General features: G+C 45.2%; 1 protein-coding gene across 1 annotated transcript in view; it reads left to right on the top strand.

The window, feature by feature from the left end:
• Positions 1 to 2,815, top strand: part of LOC147616220 (protein PSK SIMULATOR 1-like) — an 82,508-nt gene extending 79,693 nt beyond the window's left edge. Inside the window, exons 9-12 of the mRNA XM_086777231.1 lie at positions 694 to 807; positions 1,024 to 1,100; positions 1,181 to 1,225; positions 1,300 to 2,815. Coding sequence (XP_086633357.1) covers positions 694 to 807; positions 1,024 to 1,100; positions 1,181 to 1,225; positions 1,300 to 1,828 — 765 coding nt within the window. The 3' untranslated portion in view covers positions 1,829 to 2,815. The remainder of the gene's footprint in view (positions 1 to 693; positions 808 to 1,023; positions 1,101 to 1,180; positions 1,226 to 1,299) is intronic.
• Positions 2,816 to 20,048: the final 17,233 nt, after the last annotated feature.

Below are 20,048 nucleotides of genomic sequence, written 5' to 3'. Positions count from 1 at the left end.
CATCTAACACAAGTTCTAAGCATGTGGGTTATTTGTGGTGGGTCCCTTCGATGCCACTTGTTTATCAGCTCCCTATAGAGGAGCTTCTTAACTCCCATCTCCTTCAAAAGAAAAGTGAACCTCCTATTTAATTGTCAAAAATAGGAAGAAAACAGCTCCTTCGAGATAGAATGTTGATGTCCTCTTTCATTGCAACTAACTACTCCTTAGCGAACATGCAGATTTCACATTGTGAAGTTTTCGTCCGAGTTGCGGCCAGTTGATATTGTGCTAATTCTTTCTATCTTTAGCGGTGCATTTGCCCTATCAACTACTTATTTTCTGTGAGTACGAAGGGCTTTGTGTGAATATATGCTCTTATGTGTGTGTGTGTGTGTGTGGAGTGCGTTTGTGAGAGCATATCTTGATACAGAGTTCTACACCCACTATTGGGCACTGATGATGTTAGTGGGGATGTCGTAGTATCTAGTCCATACTATGCATAATGGAGTTGATAGTTATATAGTCTTGTGGGTTGACTACCATGAGTATATAACATGCACGTTCCTAAAAGGTGAATTTGGGCATGTTTCTGGATTCATCTAGGTATATATATAGAATGTTGATGTCCTCTTGCATTGCAACTAACTATCGAGTCTTTGTGAAAGATGCATACATAAACCCTGCAGAATTTGTGTTGGAATGACTTGCCAGGTCTCTAGACCAAGTTCGGTTCCCGCGAACACGAGAGACAACCTCTATCAAGGGCTTCCGCCTAGCATAAAATCATCTTTGCCTCGTAAACTACTCAGTTCTCCTATCGAGGAGGTAAACATCTGATTGTTCTTGAGCTGATTTTGTTGGTCTCCAAGCTTTGCGTATGGATGTCTTAAGCATGCCTTGAATGTTGATTGTTCTTGAGCTGATTTTGTTAGCCTAAGCTGCACAAGCTTTGTGTGTGGATTTCTTAAGCATGCTTTTAGCGATGATTTATCCCATGGTATAAGAAGAGGGTTTTTTAATCATCAGGGGTTTTCTCTGCAGTTAACTATTCCTCAGATAAAAGAAGAGATGGAAAGGACTTTAGCTTGGTTAGTGCCAGTCGCAGCCAATACCACCAAGTGAGTGAACATAGCTACGTTGAGGTTATGTTGAGCCAATCTCGATAGTTTAAAGTACTGATTGCAATTTCACGCCGCAGGGCCCATCATGGATTCGGCTGGGTAGGAGAGTGGGCAAACACAGGGTAAAGCTCTTGAATATCTTATTTAAGTTGAGTTGATGAAAGACAATCTGATACCAAATTGCTTGTACATGAAGGTCGTCGTTGCTAGATCGAAGGCTGCCGGGACATGCAGAGCTCACGCTTCTTCAAACTCTTCACCATGCAGATCAAAAAGCAACAGAGAACTACATACTAGAGCTGATTGTATGGCTTCATCACCTTGTAAGCTTAGCAAAAAACAATGTTCCAGGAAATAAATCGCCCATAAAGTCACCCGTCCGTTCTCCGGTACAGCAAATCAAGATCATACCGGTGGGCAATGAGAAACCGTCTGTGAGAGAACATGGTCACATTGCGAGTATGCGGGAGCTCTCACCTGAAGATCAAGTGATGTTGCAGGATTTGAAGAATAAAAAACTTACACCCGGAATCAGCAAAAGTCAGGAATTCAACACTCCAAAGCCGAAAGCTATGTACTGTACAAATAGGCTAAGCAAAAGCAACAGCCATTCTCCGAGCACCTCCATGGAGGATGATTTCACATCTTTGCGGCGCCATGCAGCCATAGTTGTAGTGGACAGGATTAAAGCCCTGGATGTCATTGATAGGGTAGTGAATACTTAGGGCATTTGTAGATCATGGCCATGTTCCATCATTGTCTCAGGGCTTTCACTAGCGGCTAGATTATGCAGCGCAAAGCTTGGGTGGCTGTGTGAGTTCGGGGCCAAACTGAGCTTTTATGTCTTTCTGATTGATTGTCAATTGACCAAGTCCTCAAGTGGATTTTATTGTCCTAATCAGTTGGCCCTTCTGGCCTGACCCTAAAGATGCAAGTATTTTTACAGAAAACAGAGGGTTCTGCACTGCCCTGGGAGAAATGACTGCAAACACCCCTTTTGGACTGCGAGAAAGATCTTGGAAGCCCATTGTTCAGACTGAAGCCCTCTCTTCTCAAAGGTTTTCATTCTCATTTTTCCACGAGGCCTGTTCAGATTGAACAGAAGAAAGGTATTGAGCAGTGAGGCAAAGAATAATGCTGAGCTGGGCAGGTGCTGTGAAATAATTTCCATGGCTGTGCAATTTTCTATGGTTGTTCAGCAGGTTGATTATCTGAATTTCAGCTTGATATGGGCACATCCGCTGGATGACAGGACTTGCCGACCATTATGTAGCAGCCTTTGAGCGGTGGAAGAGGCAGAGTTCTTTGACAGATCTCAAGCAGTCTCTTCTTATTGCAAGAGTATTGCAATGATATGCTTCTCTACACTTAGAATTACAATCATTACTGTACAAGGACATTGTGATTTGCCTGTTTAGGTGTGCCGCTACCACTTGGTGGCGTTTGATCATAGCCTCCTTTTCTCACTGAAGGTGGGGTGTATTCACGGCAGTTGATGCTGTTTCATACTAGGCTTTTTCAGCTGTAGAGTTTTGAAGAAAGAGAAGAAGAGAAGAAAAAAGACATGCATGCATATTTTTTCCTATGGAGATATTAGGGTTCAAACTCACCACCTTCTCTGTTGAATTAACTATTCGGGCGAGCCTGCTGAAAGATAAGCTCCATATCTTTAGTGAATTTCTCAATTTCTAAATTTAGATATATTGTTACAGCATATTTGCCTACCATGGCGGCTTATTAGAGAATATGAGCAAACAGATTCTTAATTCTTTGATGCTCTTTTAGGAGCCAGTGATGTATCCGTAAACGTGAAAGGCCATTGTGCATTGCTTACAGGCATGCATGTGCAAGCTTTTGCCTTATTCAGAAATAGCTAGCAAGCTCTCTCTCTCTCTCTACTGTGTATGCACCACCTTTTTGGTTGGAGAAACTCCTATCACTAGATTGGAGATTGATAGAGGTTTGTGTGAATATATGCTCTTATGTGTGTGTGTGTGTGTGGAGTGCGTTTATGAGAGCATATCTTGATACAGAGTTCTACACCCACTATTGAGCACTGATGACATTAGTGGGGATGTCATAGTATCTAGTTCATACTATGCATAATGGAGTAGTCTTGTGGATTGACTACCATGAGTATATAATATGCATGTTCCTAAAAGGTGAATTTGGGCATGTTCCTGGATTCAACTAGGTATATAATTCAGCCGTATTAGTGGACATGCAGATTTCACATTGTGAAGTTTTCGTATGATTTGCGGCCAGTTGATATTGTGCTTATTCTTTCTATCTTTAGCGGTGCATTTGCCCTAGCAACTACTTATTTGTTGTACTAATTCTTTCTATTTGCTACTTCCCTTAGTGCCAGGCTTCATTATGGCTGAGTCTGCCTGCATCTCTGGAGGTTTGACAAAAACTCAGTACGAAAAGCTGTGTGAATATGTGTGTGTGTGTGTGTGTGTGGAGTGCGTTTGTGAGAGCATATCTTGATACAGAGTTCTACACCCACTATTGGGCACTGATGACGTTAGTGGGAATGTCTTAGTATCTAGTCCATACTATGCATAATGGAGTTGATAGTTATATAGTCTTGTGGATTGACTACCATGAGTATATAACATGCACGTTCCTAAAAGGTGAATTTAGGCATGTTCTTGGATTCATCTAGGTATATATATTGATAAAGGTTATGATGCTCATGTCAGCAAACCCTCCATCCAACACCACATCATTTTAGCAAAGTTTGTAGTTTACAATGTTTAGTACTAGCTAGTCAATGAAGGGTCTTTAGCTATGGAAATATCCTAAAGGGCATACCTGGCTTTGTCTTTGTCCATTCATATGGATTTGTAGGAAGTAGACATGCGTTGGTATGCTACAACATCAAAATGGAGAACAACACAACTAGGAAGCTAAGGAGTGTTATAGCAGATGACATTTGTAGGCCTGCATTCATGAAGGATCAGGAACCCAGCCCTTGAGGGCGATCCAATATATCAATTCCTTTTGCTTTACTCAAATGCCACGACACTTGAGAACCCACATATCTTATGTTCAAATCTCCATGGGTGACAGCAGGGTGTAATCGGACATGAAAGCTGGGAGAGCAAAGGTGCCAGTTGAGAGCGAGAGTTGGGAGTATGTGATATTTAAGTCGAGATGGAGCACACCTTTCTTAGATAACAGGCGTACTATGAAACCATTGCCCTTTTGAAGAGGGATTAGGGTCTTTTCTTCGGGGCATTGAATTCACAATCAAATGTGGCAATATTCTTGCTCTAGGTAGAGAGGCATAGAGAGAGATTCCTGCGAAGCCGTAGTAGATGAGAAAATCATTGTTTCTCAATGCTTATACCGTTCTTTAGTGTTGACTTTGTGGCATGTGTGGAGGAAAGAAATGGGACACTTTTTTTTTCCGAGAAAAAGATCCTTATATTTGTTACTGAAAAAACCAGCCACGAAGGGCTATATACAAACTCACCTAATGTACAGGGCAGGGATCAAGTAATCAAAGGAGGGGAAAGAGACACTTCTCCTCTGGTTGGCCACTGTGTGAGGAGAAGGCTATCTCATACGGGCGGGCGGGCAGGGGGGAAAACCAAACCGGTGGTTTGTAATGCTAGGCCGCCAAATCCTCAAGAAAGCTTCCCGCATGCGGTCCGATCCACCCTGCAACTTCCCCCACTGAGACTGCGGAGGGTATGTATGAAATCGAGCCAAATGCTCCTAATAGGCTCTACTAGTGGAGTGTGGGTGCCCTCAATGGCTTTGCTGCATCAAGCCTGCCATATATGCCAGGTTGCAATGCTGCTGCAAATCTCCCATCGCTAGCATGAGCCTGGTCGCCACTGGTCTATAGGTGGGGCAGTGACTGGTACTAACGAAATGCAGTGGTGAGAGACTTGAAGAGCTAGCCTTGCCCCATCCTCCTTGTAAACCTTGACCACCCTAGCCTGTGGCCGAAGCGACAATGCCCCAAGTAATCATCTGTCGAGGCCCTATCCATAGTGAAGATGTGGAGGATCCGCTGCCAAACCTGCTAAGCCTTCGGGCAATCCCAAAGACAATGTAGTTGAGACTCCTGGGGGTGGCCGCGTCTCAGACAAGCTGTTGGCTGACCACCAAGTGCCGACCGCTAAGCTCTTGTGTGCCATCAACCAAAGAGGGGGATCTTTCTAGGCCAAAAATTGTCCCTAATTCTCTTCCAAAAATATGAGAGGAAACGTTGTGAGAGGCCCTGTGGACTGCCAATGTGCTGTTGTTGTCGATGTGCTATCTATCTCTAGCATTTGGATCCTGCAGCCTAGCCGCACTGTATAAGCAAAGAAGGGAGCATCTAGAGTCTCCTCCTGATCAGCGGGGTCATGCCAAGTCCACTCGCTCGGGTCCCACTATAGGCACATGAGAGGTCAGCACTCGCAATCCATAGCTACCAAAATCTCTCACTGGTCACCTTGGTCGGTGGTGGGTCGATGTGCCACTCCCGTGCTTGAAATCCAATCATCCTCACCCTCTGCAGGGTGCAGCCACTGAAATCCTCGGATCACTCTAATCTAGCATGGGATCCAATAGAAAAAGTGAGCAGCCCACTGGCCTCATCCGCTCCATGAACTGCCATAAGAATATCATGCTTGTAAACATGCCTAGCCACACTAGGGAAGTCGGGTCTGGGATAGGAGACAGCCACTCCTGACGAATAGTTGAGTCGATTTTGATGCTGAGCATGTGTCTACCTTGGATCCTTGTCAAGCCTCTCCCCTGCACCTCTGGGGTAACTGCCTGTGTGCAATCCAATCGCCTAGGGACCTAACAGGTCCTGTACTCAATGCGCCCCATGAAACGTGAGGTCAAGCCTCCAACATGTGGCCACTAGGTAAACGGATCAGGGGGTTCCAGACCAAAGGCTGCCTACTAAGACACTCCTCTGAGGCTACCGGAGAAATTTACCAAAGGGACGGCCTGACGTGATCCCAAGCTCAGAGTAAACTGGCTGCAAATTTGTCCTCAAAATTTTCTCTAAAACCGCGGGCTCGCTTCTCTCTGAAGATCAATCTGGTAATCTGTGGCCAAGGCCCCCCTAAACTTGCGGTGCGGGCTGAAATCCGAGCCAGGAGGAGGAAATCCTTCCAAGGCTCACCACCGGGAAGAAGTCCTCTAGCTATCAGCTTGCCCAGCAGGGCACGACGTTGTATAGCACGGTTTGATGATGCCAAGTCCCCCTCTACGTCGTGGCTGAATAATCATCCTCCATGCAACCTTGGCCCTGGCAGGCCTCCCATCTCACTGTCGCCCCATAAGAAGTTTCGGATCAACCGATGTACCTCGTGAATACATGCTCGAGAGAAGACCCAAAATGAAGTGATATACCACATAGTGGCAAGAAGAACCTGGTTCGCCACACCACTCTATCTACCAAGGAGAGCCTCCCAGAACTCCAGTATAAAAGCAAAAGAAGAGGGGCAAGCTACTGCATAGGAGAGATATCAATGCCCACCTCGCATCCAAGATAACGAACATGAGTGTCCCTCAGGATCCACTGGAAAGCCTCAATTGGGCGTCAAGTCGGGGAGGGTGCAAAGCCTACCTAGAAACCACACGACTTGTGCCAATTGATCTGTGCTCCTGATGCGTGACAAATATCTCTATCGCCTTCAGGAATCTCTAGAGATTCCCCACATCCCCTAACAGATAAGTTGTTGTGTCATCTGCAAACTCTGAATCAAGCAGCTCCTCCTCCGGGGGAGACACAATCCCTGAAGCTCGGTCTCATGAGTTGAGAGGAAACAACTCATGGCCTCGATGACAAATAGGAAGAGGTAAGGTGCTAGAGGATAGCCGTGTCGAACCGAACGAGAAAGGGAGAATCTGTCACCACACGCTCCCTGAATGAGAGAGAACGTGGGTGTGTGAGGCTGAGTAAAGTCCTGATACCCCATCAATCCACTCCCCGGGGAATCCCATCTAGCTCATTGTGCCCTCCAAAAAGCTCCAATCCACTCTATAATAGGCTTTCTCAAAGTCTAGGAGAAGCACTATGAGGTCCTGCTGTCGCATCATCCTGGTCAAAGCGATCGCCTCCCCCAGAAAGTGAAGATGTTGTCTAGAATGCTTTGATCCTACACAAAGCCTGTCTTAGTGTCATGAATCCAGTTGGAAAGGCTAAAGTCGCATGCTGATGCCCTTGGCCAAGATCTTATAGGTGGTCCCTAGAAGAGTGATGGGTCTCCACTGTCGGATCTCCAATTTGTCTCACCACCCTCCTTGGGAATCAGGTGTATCAAACCATTTGAGAGCCTCTCTAGCGGCATGGCACCTACGAGCATAATCTCATTGAAGGCAGCTCGAAGACTGCCTTCCATGAGGTCCCAATGACGAAAATAGAAAGAGACTTGAAGTCTATCCGGCCCTGGGCATTTGCCCCTGGGAAGTGCGGTCAATGCCTCCACTAGCTCCTCAGCAAAAACTGGAGGCAATAAGGAGCGAAGAGAGGGGGGAACCACTTCTCCTCTCGTGTGCCGCCAAACTCTCTCGTGTGCGTCCATCACTTGTGGGGATAATGGAGCACCAGTGAGAAGAGATTGGAAAAAATCCGTGGCAATGGCTCTCACATGGGGGGGATTAGAAACAATAGCTCCATCTTGGCCACAGCCTACGAATGTCGTCTCTCCTCCTGTGGGGGCCGGCTATCTCGAAGAAAACCCCAGTGACTCTGTCGCCTGCCTGGGTCGTCCAAAAGGAAGCTCTGGCATGGTACTTGAACTCCACCCTCCTCTCCTCTATGGATCTAATCTCTGTGCTGGCAGCGGCTATCTGACTCTCAATCCACAGGCTGTTTGGGGAACTCTCCTAAAGCTGCTGTAAAGAAGGCATACCCCTCCTCAGACTCCTCTCTTGCTCTGAAATCTCTGGATTGCCTCCTGCATAAGAAACTACTGATCTCCCCTAGGCCCGCATCCACTGTGCATGCAGTAGAGCTTGAAATAAAGTCCAGTCCCGTCCCTATTTGCTCTATCTTGCTGTAAATCTCAGTGTCTTGAATGAGGTTGTTTGGAATCCTAGGGCTTGCATGCTTGTCCTACCTCCAGGGGTCCTCCAAGGATAGAATAACTGGGGCGTGATTTGAAAAAGTAGTGCCTGCCAAGATATTGATCATGCCCCCACGATTGCAAGCCCACTCAAATCATCAACATAAAACCTGTATAGTCTAGAGAGGTTGGGGCCGGTGCTCCTCCTATCGATCATGAGAAACTAAGGCTCCTAGGGTTGTGCCCACACTCTGGAAGATGCCAAGGGTCCTGTCCCTTAAGTACCAATATCATCTCCTCCCAGGCATAGTACTTTGCTCCTGAGACAATAGCCGTACCTTCTCCAATTGTCCTCTGTTGCCTTTATTATGTTAAAATCTCCACCCATGCACCAAAAGTCTGCCTTGGGAAGGGCCTGACGGACTATGCTCCAAAAGAGGGCTTGACCTGCACAGCGACATTCATGGTGTAAACATTGAGGAAGCCAATGCAATCCTCACCAATCAAAATGGTAACCCACTACGCTTGCCCCAGAACTATGACTCTTGAGCGTGTCACTGCCGGAAAAAGGTGCTCGACAACAAAAATACAAACTCCTCCTTGCGTCCTTGATGGGCCGAAGGATGGAGACCAAAAAATGTGACTCTTGCTTGGTAAAATCTTTCCGCATCGGCGGGTGCGTCCCTCGGAAAGGTGATGCTCCTAGAGGAAAAGAATGTTGATAGGTCCCCCAACTATAGCTCTCTGAAGCTCTCCTCTAAGGACCCCTCCTCTAAGGACCCCTCGTCTCTAAAAACAATGTGGCTCCCCTAAACCCTGAATGTTCCATGAGACTATCCACATAGCAATCTCTGTGGGAGGCGGAACTAGCGGAACTGCCCTCCACTCGAAGAGTCTTGGGTGATGGTTTAGAGATGAAATAATCACAATCCGTCCTGGGGACGAAGGCGCTCCAAGTGGACGCAGATCCTGTCCTCCATGTGACACCACTCTGTTCGAGCGCGAGAGTATGCATACTCCGAACTCCATCGATCACAATGGAGGTACCTGCAAGAAGGGGAGAGAGGTACTCCGACTGAAATATGCATGAACACAAAAAGTAGCGCCTCAAGGCTACCATCTCCCCGTCTTGGTCTCTATGGGCTGATCCTCCAAGCTCCATTCTAGCCAATGGCCAGAGCTGAGTGAGTATGTTGGTGATGCGGAGGTCATGAAGATGGTGGGAGAGGTCAACTGCTTGTCGCTCGATGGCGGCAGTCACCGACTCTAAGTCCCACTCCATCCTTGGGGCTGCACTCAAGGGAAAAGAGAAGATCATCGTGCCATTTTCTGGCGTAGAGGGTCTGGAGTGGTGAAAAACCACACATCCGGATAGGGGCTACTGTCTCCTCAAACATGTCCCTTCCGCCGGAAGACATCAGAAGAAACTATAATCCACAGGCTCCCCCAAGATCCTGGGGGGACCACCTGGGGACTATGGCGGGAGAGCCCTCACATCGGGGAAGCGGCTCAACCGGCTCAGAAAAAAGGTGAACCAAGCGGCGAACGGAACTCACCGGCAGTCTTCGACTTAGGGTCGGGGGCTACTGGGGATTGACGGGAGTGCTCTGGAGAGGCGGAGGGGGCGGGTTCTAATGAGGAGGATGAGACAGGGGCGGGTTCTAATGAGGAGGATGAGACAGAAGGAGCTGTTGCAGGAAGAGTCGAAGGTGAGAATGGAGGGGAAGGGGGAGGAGGAGGCGGCGGGGGGGCGGAGAGGCAGGAGAGGGGTTTGGCTAGGAGTGATCCACCGGAGAAGAAGGCTGTTGGGAGAGGCTCGTCGAGGCACAATGGGGTCTATCGGCACTGGGCACCGAGATTCGGGGGAGGAATCATGATAGGGAATCGACCGCCAAACTGGGGGGGGTGGAGGGGTGCGAAGGGGCCCGCTCCGTGTGACTGAAGGGGCCCCTCGCCAGCGAGATAAATGCTGGAAATAGTTCTCTAACAAAAGCGAATCCTCTTGAAATCTGTCAGCCTACCGTGCAACGGTGGCAACGCTCAGCTTTGGTGGTCGGCTGTGCTGACGGCCCAAGCGCGGGCCAACCGTCCGCCACTCTTTGGACGCCGCCTGGTCGTCTGCAGTCGGGACCAAGTGCCCCGCTAACTGAGAACCTACCTCTCTCTCTCTACTCCCTGGTGCGGGGGGGGGGGGGGGGGGGGGGGGGGGGGGAACTATTGGAGGCAGTCTCTTAGACTAACGCAGAGGGCAAGCTCGGGCTATATGTCCCATCTGTTTACAAATGAAGCATTGGACTGGAAGGTCCGAATACTCCACTCACTAAAGAATAGGTTTGCCCCGCAGACATGGAATAGATATAACGTGAGGCACAACATCCGATGAGGCAACACAGATGCGAAGGGATGGAATTTTGGCTAACTGTGTGAGAGCCGAGGCAGCACTTGGGGGGGGGGGATTCCATCACTCTCCCGATGGCACCAGTGATGATTAGCCGGAGAAGAGGAAGGTATTCCTTCCCGAGGCCTAGGAAGGAGACTGTCACTGGGAAGCCTGCTTGCTAGCAAGTGGATCACAGGTGGAGGGCCGAAGAAGCTGTGCTGCTGCCACCACCATGTAAAGAAGGCTTGGGCCGTACGCAATGCAACGGGGCTGAGCTGCCGTTGTTGGCGAGTCGAACTCAACATGATAGTAGCCACGTCCCAACGGATGAATGTATGTAATCTTTGTAGGCCCATCAATGAGGATGGCCTGCAAAAGATCCGTGAGTTGTCCGCGTGGTGTTGGGCAGCTACCAACAATCTTGCATACCAAAGTGGATTCCTCTAGTGATGCAGCGACGAGAAGCTAAAGATCCGCTTCCGAAAAGGATAAACAAGTGACGGTGGCCTCGGTCAGGGATGACGGAGCGATTGCCATGGAGTTCTTTAATATGGTATGTTGGCAAACTAGTTTCATCCACATGTTCTTTAATATATATATATATATATATATGGAGATGATTGGAATTGAACACCACAACTAACACACACTACTACCTACTACTACTACGTGCCTCACAGTATCATGTTTTGATAGGTGCCGGTGCAAAGCTTTTCGTTGGGTCAACAAGTATTGTAGCTTTGAGTCTACTTCATTATTCACATTCTATTCTATATTGTCTTTTCATCGGAGATTTGGTTTTTTAAAGCCACTTGTTTGGCTGATCATCATAGATTTGATTGAGGTCTTTGGTCTCTTCAAGAAAAGCCAACCTGGTGTTATAGCTTAGGTTTAGCATCATCGTAAAATATTAAGAGAATTTGTTAGGCACACTTTGAGAGAGAGAGAGAGAGAGAGAGAGAGAGAGAGGTGAATCAACCTAGATTTTGAGTTTAATCAACTGCAAATCTTCGAGTGTTGTCTACGATAGTTTTTTGAGGGCATTTTTCATCATTGGGGTGCGTACATAGTCGAGGTGAAACACCGATTCCTGCCACGCGTCATATTCCAGACTCCAGACAGACTCATCCTTTCGCATCTGGTGTGAAAAACACAACACTGATTCCTACCACGCGTCATAGTCCAAACAGACTCGTCCTTTCCTTCTAAAGCAAGCATCTGGTGTGAAAAAATTCAGCACTTAAAACAAAAAAATATGTATCGTTTTACTCAACATGGCACACCACATCACTTCATAATCAATTATAGCATGTAGCATAGTCCAAACAATGTTGTCAATGCCTTTTAGTACACTAATATTCAATAACCAAATTGTATAGTCCAACCAGTGTTGTCAATTGCTTAGAAACACGTCAATTGCTTACAAACACTCAGTAATAACCAAATTGTTTATCCTTTGAATCAGCTGACAACATGGAAGATCAAAACACTTCAAATTTTGTGATTTCCTAGCATGTAGCATAGTGCAAACTAAATAGTATACAGTATCACCACATGATGAAAACATAGTATCCTAACCAGTGTTGAGTTCTTTATTAAAAACGTTTAGAGAAGTACACTAATACTCAATAAGCAAATTGTTTATCCTCTGAATCCACATGACACAAGATCAAACCATTTCAAATTCTATGAATTCCTAGCGTATAGCATACTGCAAATGCTTGAATGAGTTTGTTTACAAGATTTTTCTTTTTTGCAATAACTTCCTTCCCATTTTCATTCGAATAGTTGCTACCGCTCGAATCAACTCTATAAGAAAGAGTTCTTAGATCATACAGCGGGACCATTGACCTCCCTCCAATAGAGGAGGGCTCTGTGTTGATAGTCCCAGTGCCTACCACCACAGCAACACAACTTGCTACGAGAACAAGAGACCTAGAGGGCGAGTTATTATCCCCACCACCAAGGCAACACAACTTGCTACCAGAGCAACGTGGCCTATGACTTGGAACACGCCTAGAACCAACATGATATTCTTCTCATGGCCACATTTTCTATATACACAAAGAATTTTATATGAAACCATTATTATATCCATGTTAACCCTATGCATAAGATAAAGCTCTTAGAACACTTTATTAGAAACCGTTATATCACATGATATTGCAAAGCATTCACGTTCTCATCAATTGTTATCAACTTTGTTCTTGTTGTCTCTCTTCTGCTCTTTGTTTCCTTCAATTTTAGGGGGTGTTGGGGATGAGAATCCGAATGCTTACAACATCAAATAGATATAATAGTTTTTAATAAAGTTTTCCTAAGAGATCTATCGTATATGTCTGGACTTATGCATAGGGCTCTGTTTGTAATCATTATCTAACCAATATATGTATAGACTTATGCATAGAACTCTTATGCGTAAGAGCTGTATGAAAATGCGAACCCTCATGTTTAAATAGATGCTCTATGCATGTGAAAAAATAAATAAAAGAACTCCCATAGCACTCAAGGGTGTGGCATTAAAAAAAAAAGAGTTCTAGGTTTAGAGCTTTCTCACTAAGACAATGTAGAGCTAATGAGGACCTAAATGAAGCACAATGAGGATCTACACGAAGTAGAGAGAAAAACATATTTGCATGCTTTTTGTGCATGTGAGAGCTCTTAAGCATAAGAGCTCTCAACAAGTAAGGTGAAAGCTCTCTTGCATGTGAATACTCTTTGCAAATGAGAGCTTAATGCATGTGGATACTCTTTGCAAATGAGAGCTTGATGCATGTGAATACTCTTTGCGTTCTTGTGCTTAAGAGCTCTCAAGTAACGTGAAATGTGAATACTCTTTGCATATATGAGAACTTGATGCATAAAGCTCTATGTACATGAGAGCTTCACGCATGAGAGCTCTTGTGCATAGGAGGTTAGGAGCTCTTGTACAACGATTGAGAGAGCTGGCACCCACCTGCCTCCTTCATCCTCTTTGCCTCCATTGTAGTCTTTGCCCCCTTGTTGCTTCCTCCTCAGCTTGCCCCTCCTCAACCCTAGCCTTCTCTTCCCCATTTTCTTAGCACGCACGCGTGCTTGCCGCCTCCCTTTCTTCCTTACCCTTTCATCATCAGGACTACACACTCACTCCATCATCCTGGATCGGGGCCATCAATCAATCACCCTTGCTAAAGCCCGCTTCTAGAGTTACCTCCCTCACGGCCGCTAGTTTGCGAAAGCTAGTTTGGAACATATTTGGCCTGCACATTTTGGAGAGCCGGGAAAAATCACTCGTATCCATTTTCTTGGGCTTTCGCTACTCTCACCCGTAGCAACATATCGAGTGCCCTGTGCTAGATGGCACCACATAGCTCCCCCTTCCCCTTTAAGTGTTTCCGCACTTCCCACTTATGGTCTGCTTCCTTGGCCTCACGGTCTTCTCTGCTTAATTTTTGAACAGATGTTTTGGTGGGTACTAGGGTCCCCTATCGGTAGATCTGAGATTCCTTCCACCAGAGGTTGCGTATCCTCACCTGTAGGTTATCGCACTCTCCGGCCTGCAGAGGAGGGTCTATCCGTGCCGCTAGGTCCGCCAACACGGATGTTGCCCCCTTCCTCGGCCCCGCCTCACGCTCACCTAGTAAGGGTTGGAGGACATGAGCTTGGCGCCCTCCCCCTATGAACCCACTAGCCCTAGGATCAGGTGGGCTGGGCTGGGCGGGGCGGGGCAGGGCAGGGCGGGGCGGGGCGGGGCCTATTGATAATTGTCATGAGCATTTATTCTCCAGATCAAGAGGTGGGTGACTGATGCCCCAAGAAGTAGGTTCTCAATCTTTGGTTCTCGAGGTTTCGGTGCAGGTGGTCTCCCCTACCCTCCCCCTCCTCCCTAAGAGCTGCGTCCCACCAGCGGCATACAGGGCAAACAAGGCACAAACGGTGCCTTGTTTGCCATAATCGCAGAGGGTTGGTTCCCCCCCATAAATTTTGGACTGCAGCTGAAACTGTATGGAAACGAGTTTGCCCTCCGAAATCAGGGGATTTCAAGGACTCCTCCAACAATTTCTTCGCAACCGGTGGGCAAGAAAATCGGGCCCGTGCCAACAACCACGTTTGAGGTTTAAATCACCCCTGTAAATAAGGTTCACCTCCAAGTACGCAGTTCTATTTTTTTTCTCGTTCGCATACTAACTTTGCTAGGTTTTAGAGAAGGTCTAGCTGCTATATTTGATGAGGAGGATTTTGTGTTTAGAGGATATGGCTTCCAGAGATCAATATTCTAACTTCTTTGGACTTCTTTTCTCCTCCCAAGGAATCCTATCCCCTACTTCTCAGGCTACCACTTCATCAGTATCCTCTCCTCCACCCCTTTGGTGGTCCCCCATCCTTTCGTGCAACCACTTCTTCTCTTGTTTCTCCTCTTCCACAAAACCTCTCCCCTTCTTTCTCTCATGTTCCATCCTACACTCGTCTCCAAATCAGTGATTCCATGAAGCTTACAACCACCAATTATCATACTTGGTCGTTTTATACCCAGTTGCTTCTTGAAGGTGCTGGTGTGTAGACATCGGTTATAACAATTGCCTTGGTGGATCCAGCTTTACGAGGAGTTTTAGATGTCCGTACATGCCTCACCATCATTCATTGCATGACTCCTGTCATACAGGCAGCGTTTATTTCTACAAGGAGTAATTCTCAATAGTTGTGGCTTGAGATTCAAAGGAGGTTTGGTGCTGTTTTTTTCGTGAAGATTGCTATAAGCTCGAGACAGATCTTGAGAAGATTTCCATTAATGAATCTGACAACATCACTAATAATATTGGGGACTTTACTCTTGGCAACTTGAAGAATATGGGTCACAATCAACAACCCGATCCATAAGCTTTTTGGTGAATTTCTCTCTGTTGATTTCTTAAAAGACCATATTTACTTTCACCAGTCTCTTTTATCTTTTGAAGAAGTTGTGAGTTATGTCAGATCTGCATGACAAGCGTTTGATGAGAGGCAAAGAAAAGCCGGAATCTACTTTTGTTGCCCAAGATAAGAGTAAGAGAAAGGAGAACGAGTAGGCACCAACACCAACAATAACAGAAAAAACAAAGCTTCCCAAGGAAAAGGTAAGAAGGATGCTACAGAGACCAAAGGTAACAAAACCTCGGAGTGTTGTTTTTGTGACAAATCACGCTATATGGAAGAACGGTGCTTTGCTCAACGTGACAGTTCTCGGCAGCCAAAGCTAAATACAAAGCCAAAGACAACTCTCAAGATTTTGACAGGATTCTGATAAGAACAAAGGCAAGGAAAAGGTGAAGGACGAGGGCACCACCGTGAAGGAGATGCGAGATCTTCTTTGCATCATTTTGGGGTTCATGTCCTAGATAAGAAGCGGACTATACTTGCTCCTAAGTCCAAGAGCATGATTTTCACAAGCTATAGATCGGGATCCAAAGGATACCGGTTTTGGCATTCGAATGTGGAGAATATTATCATATCTCGAGATGCTCGGTTTGATGAGACATTATTTGGACTTGATTCTTCTTCCATGTCTTCTTTTGAGCAATTTTTGACCCATTTCTAGTTGATATTGGAGAGTTTTCTGATCTACCACATTGAGCTTCGTCACCCGCAATGATTCTGATGTCTTTACCACCACTTCAACCCGTTGTCCCCTCTATTTTAGCCCATGTATCTCCTGTTTCCAGGCCCTTACATAGAGCTAGATTGCCTCCCACATCTTCTCCATCAGTCTTTGCAGCCTCTCAATTATCTTCTCCACATTTAGCTTCTTCTTTGTCGTCTCTGTTGTCTCTTGGATACACAAATTTGGTTGCTTCTTCTTTGCCGTCTCTGTTGTCTCCTAGATACACCAATTTATGTAGCAGTACCTTCTTCTTTCAGATTTGAGAGAAGGTCTAGTCCGCCTCCATTGGTCCAAAAATTATTACAAGATTGGCCTTTTTGATAGCCAGTAACATTCTCAGTCATCTGCTCTGTCTTCCAGACTTGGGAGATCTTCTTGTCTTGCTTCTTCCAGTCGTACTATGAATTTTGCTCTTATGAGTACCTTACATGATATTGACGAGCCCGAGACTCTCGAAGAGGCCCTTGCTTTGCAGTAGTGGCATCAAGCTATGGAAGCAAATATGTCTTCTATCGAGTGAAATAAAACTTGGGAGTTAGTTCCACGCCCATTACATCAGAAGGTCATTGGTGTTAAATGAATTTTCAAAGTTAAGTTTCATTCTGATAGTACTTAGAGGATAAGTACAAAGCTTGCCTTGTTTCTCATGGTTATGCTCAAAAAGCTAGCGGGGACTTTGATGAGACGTTTGCACCTACAGTCAGGTATACTACCATTCGGATTGTTTTAGCCTTGGCTGGTCATTTTGGATGGTCTGTCTTTCAAATGGATGTTAAATCTACCTTTCTGAATAGAGATTTAGAGGAGGAGGTATATGTTGAGAAACCTCTAGGATTTGAGATTCAAGGACACACGGATCATGTTTATTTATTGCAGGAGGCTCTATATGGTCTCAAAGAGACACCTTGTGCTTGGTATTAGAAGATTGATACCTTCTTGATTTCTCTTAGTTTTGAGAGAGCTTATCCAGATTCAACCTTTATGTCTTTCTCTCTTATGGTGATATTTGTATCATTGTGCTATATGTGAATGATCTCATCCTTACAAAATCTACTTCTCAGCTGGTCACTCATGTTCAATCTCAGCTGTCACCACAGTTTGCGATGATTGATCTTGGATTACTTCGTTACTTTCTTAGTCTTAAAGTATGGCAGCACAATGATTGCATTTTTATTTCTCAAAAGAAGTATATGTGCAAATTTCTCTCTTTATGGTTTGATAGATTGTACTCTGGTCGCTCATCCCATGGGTCTTAGTTCCAAGCTTTCAAAGGGAGATGATTCTCCTTTGGCTGATTCTACTGAGTATCGGTAGTTGGTTGGTCCATTGCTTTACCTTAACAACACTCATTCGGATATGTCTTATGCCTTGAGGATTCTCAGTCAGTTATCCTCTGCAGCTCGACGGTCTCATTGGCAAGCTGCTTTATGGGTTCTTCGCTATCTTCATGGCACATCCAGTTATGGTATCACTTATTCCAAAGGTTCTAATTTGGTGGGATTCATGGACCCTGATTGGGCTAATTATGTTGATTCTCGACGATCTACTTCTAGATATTGTTTTTTGCTTCGATCTGGAGTGGTTTCTTGGAAGTCTAAAAAATAGAGGACTGGTATTACATCATCTACTATTGAGGCTGAGTATAAGTCCCACCCTCTCTCGAGACGACTGAATCTTTGTGGATTCACCAGATTCTGGAACATTTATGATGTGCACATGATTCTCCTGTCACAATTTTCTTAGACTCCTAGAGTGCTATTACTTTGGCACATAACCCGGTGATTGGTGGTCAATCCAAACATATCAAAGTGCATTATCATTTTGTTTGAGATTGGATTGAATTTGGTCTTCTTCGCTTGGTGTATTGTTCTAGCAAGAGGACAACCTTGCATACCCGTGTGTTCCCAATATTTGTGTGGGAGTGCAACCTTACCTTGTCCTTCTGATGATGCTAGGATTGTCATGAGACTTTTTGGTGTGTGGATGGTGGCCTTATTGACTGTAGATGGTGCTAGGATTGTTGAGAGATTTTTTTTTAATGTGTGGATGGTGGTCCTTATTAACTATAGAGACCCACATGGTTATGACATTGTACCAGGCACCTTAGGCTTGTATTCCATCAAGAGCACATGCATGGTGGCCCCCATGATACACACACAATGGTTTACATGCTTTTATGGAGCAAGTATGGATGGTGATGGGTTGGGTTGTGCCTCGAGTGGAAAAATACATGGATATATATAGTGCTATACATTCCATCATAGCACTTTTGGTTATTTCATGTTTGTACTTTGAGATGCATTTCATATTTATCGATGTTGACATTTTCTTCTACCTCGATCTTATCTTTGTACTTTATTAGTGTACGATTGATCTTGATAATTATGTATATTTTATTATTACTCATGGACACAACTAAGTATCTTTTTTTTGTTTTAAGATTTAAGTTATTTTTTATTTTCATTAAGATGGCCCCTCCCACTGCTTGCAAAGTTTGGTCACCATGCCATCAGATCAATAAAACATCGTTTGATGGTGACAAAACGTTGCAAGCATCTTCCATATGCTTACAAACTTTCATCACCACAACAGTGATATTTGGGTATGCTGGCATGAGACTTGAAAAATACGCATTGGTTGCTACGTATTGACTAATAAAACATCAATAGTGATAGCACTATGCAAGAATGTGGGGGGCAAGCCACATGCTTGCAAAGTTTGGTCACCCCCCACATGTGGGGGTCCTCACCCCATATGCTTACAAAGTTTAGTCACCACCATCGGTGGGTATGATGGCATGGGGGTGAACCCCATTTTGGGTTAACCAGGCACTCTCTAACTCATTAGAGAGTAGCACAAAATGGGTATTAATCCCAGTTTGGGTTAACATCCAAAATGGTTGTTAACCCCATTTTTGGGTAACCAGGCACTCTCTACATCATTAGAGAGTAGCACAATAAGTCTAATGAAATGGTACTATAAATCAATGTAATATTATGAGAACAACTGGCTAGTGTTTCCATGCTTTTTTATAAATTTTTAAAATTTTGGGCACCCAAGTTTGAATAAAAGCTAACTGTATATAAGCACTCTTCTCATAAATGAAAGAAAGAATCCCCCTTTGTGCTACTTTCTCTCTCGTCTATATGTGTGTGTTAAGAGAGTTGATAGTAGATAGTGTTTGATTCTTGGTGCATGTTCCTTGCCCTCTTCATGAGGGATAGAGTGGTGAGTTGAGAGAGGTGAGAGTCCTTACAGGAAATGGAGCACCCTCCTTGATGACATCTTGGAAGGGAATACAATGGAGTTAGGAGCTAGCAACCCCACTGATTGAGCACCATCGACTATGGAATCGTGATGAGCTTGAAATCATTGTGGTAAGTTCCCTAGTGATATTTGTAAAAGAGGAACTGTGTGGATGCTTTGACAACTCAATGGGCTATTGTGGTGGGTCATATGTGGTGGCGGCCATAAGTAGCTCCCAAATGAAGGGTAAGGTGAGTGCCACATCTCGCATCCGTTCCAAAAACTTAGAGTTGGCTCTTGTAAATGGAAAAGTTTAGATACAAATGAAGTTGGTGCTGGTTTAGTAGTCGTGTAGCTTCAAACCTATCATGTCTAAATTAAAGAGAATGTGGGGGAGAGGGAGAGCTTCAAACCCTAGCAAGCAAACACACACACACACACACAAGAGAGAGCAAGACACAAGCGAGAGATGGATAGCTGAATTTTCTTCTATCCTCTTCTTCTCTACTCAACCAACATAACATAAAGATAAGAGTACACACTATATGGGTTAGTACTCAACTACTACAACATACAAGGGTCGGTGTATAATGTGAACCCGACTAAATGAGCTAGCGCTATAACTATGCCAGTCTCTAGTAATCCAAAATGGCTGTCACACAGCCTGTCTCATCCCA

This window comes from Cibotium barometz, chromosome 38, assembly GCF_041138505.1.
Source record: "Cibotium barometz isolate CiBa-2024 chromosome 38, ASM4113850v1, whole genome shotgun sequence".
Lineage (NCBI taxonomy): Eukaryota > Viridiplantae > Streptophyta > Polypodiopsida > Cyatheales > Cibotiaceae > Cibotium > Cibotium barometz.
The sequence above is the reverse complement of the archived record's forward strand: the minus strand, read 5'-3'. Positions and strand labels throughout refer to the sequence as shown.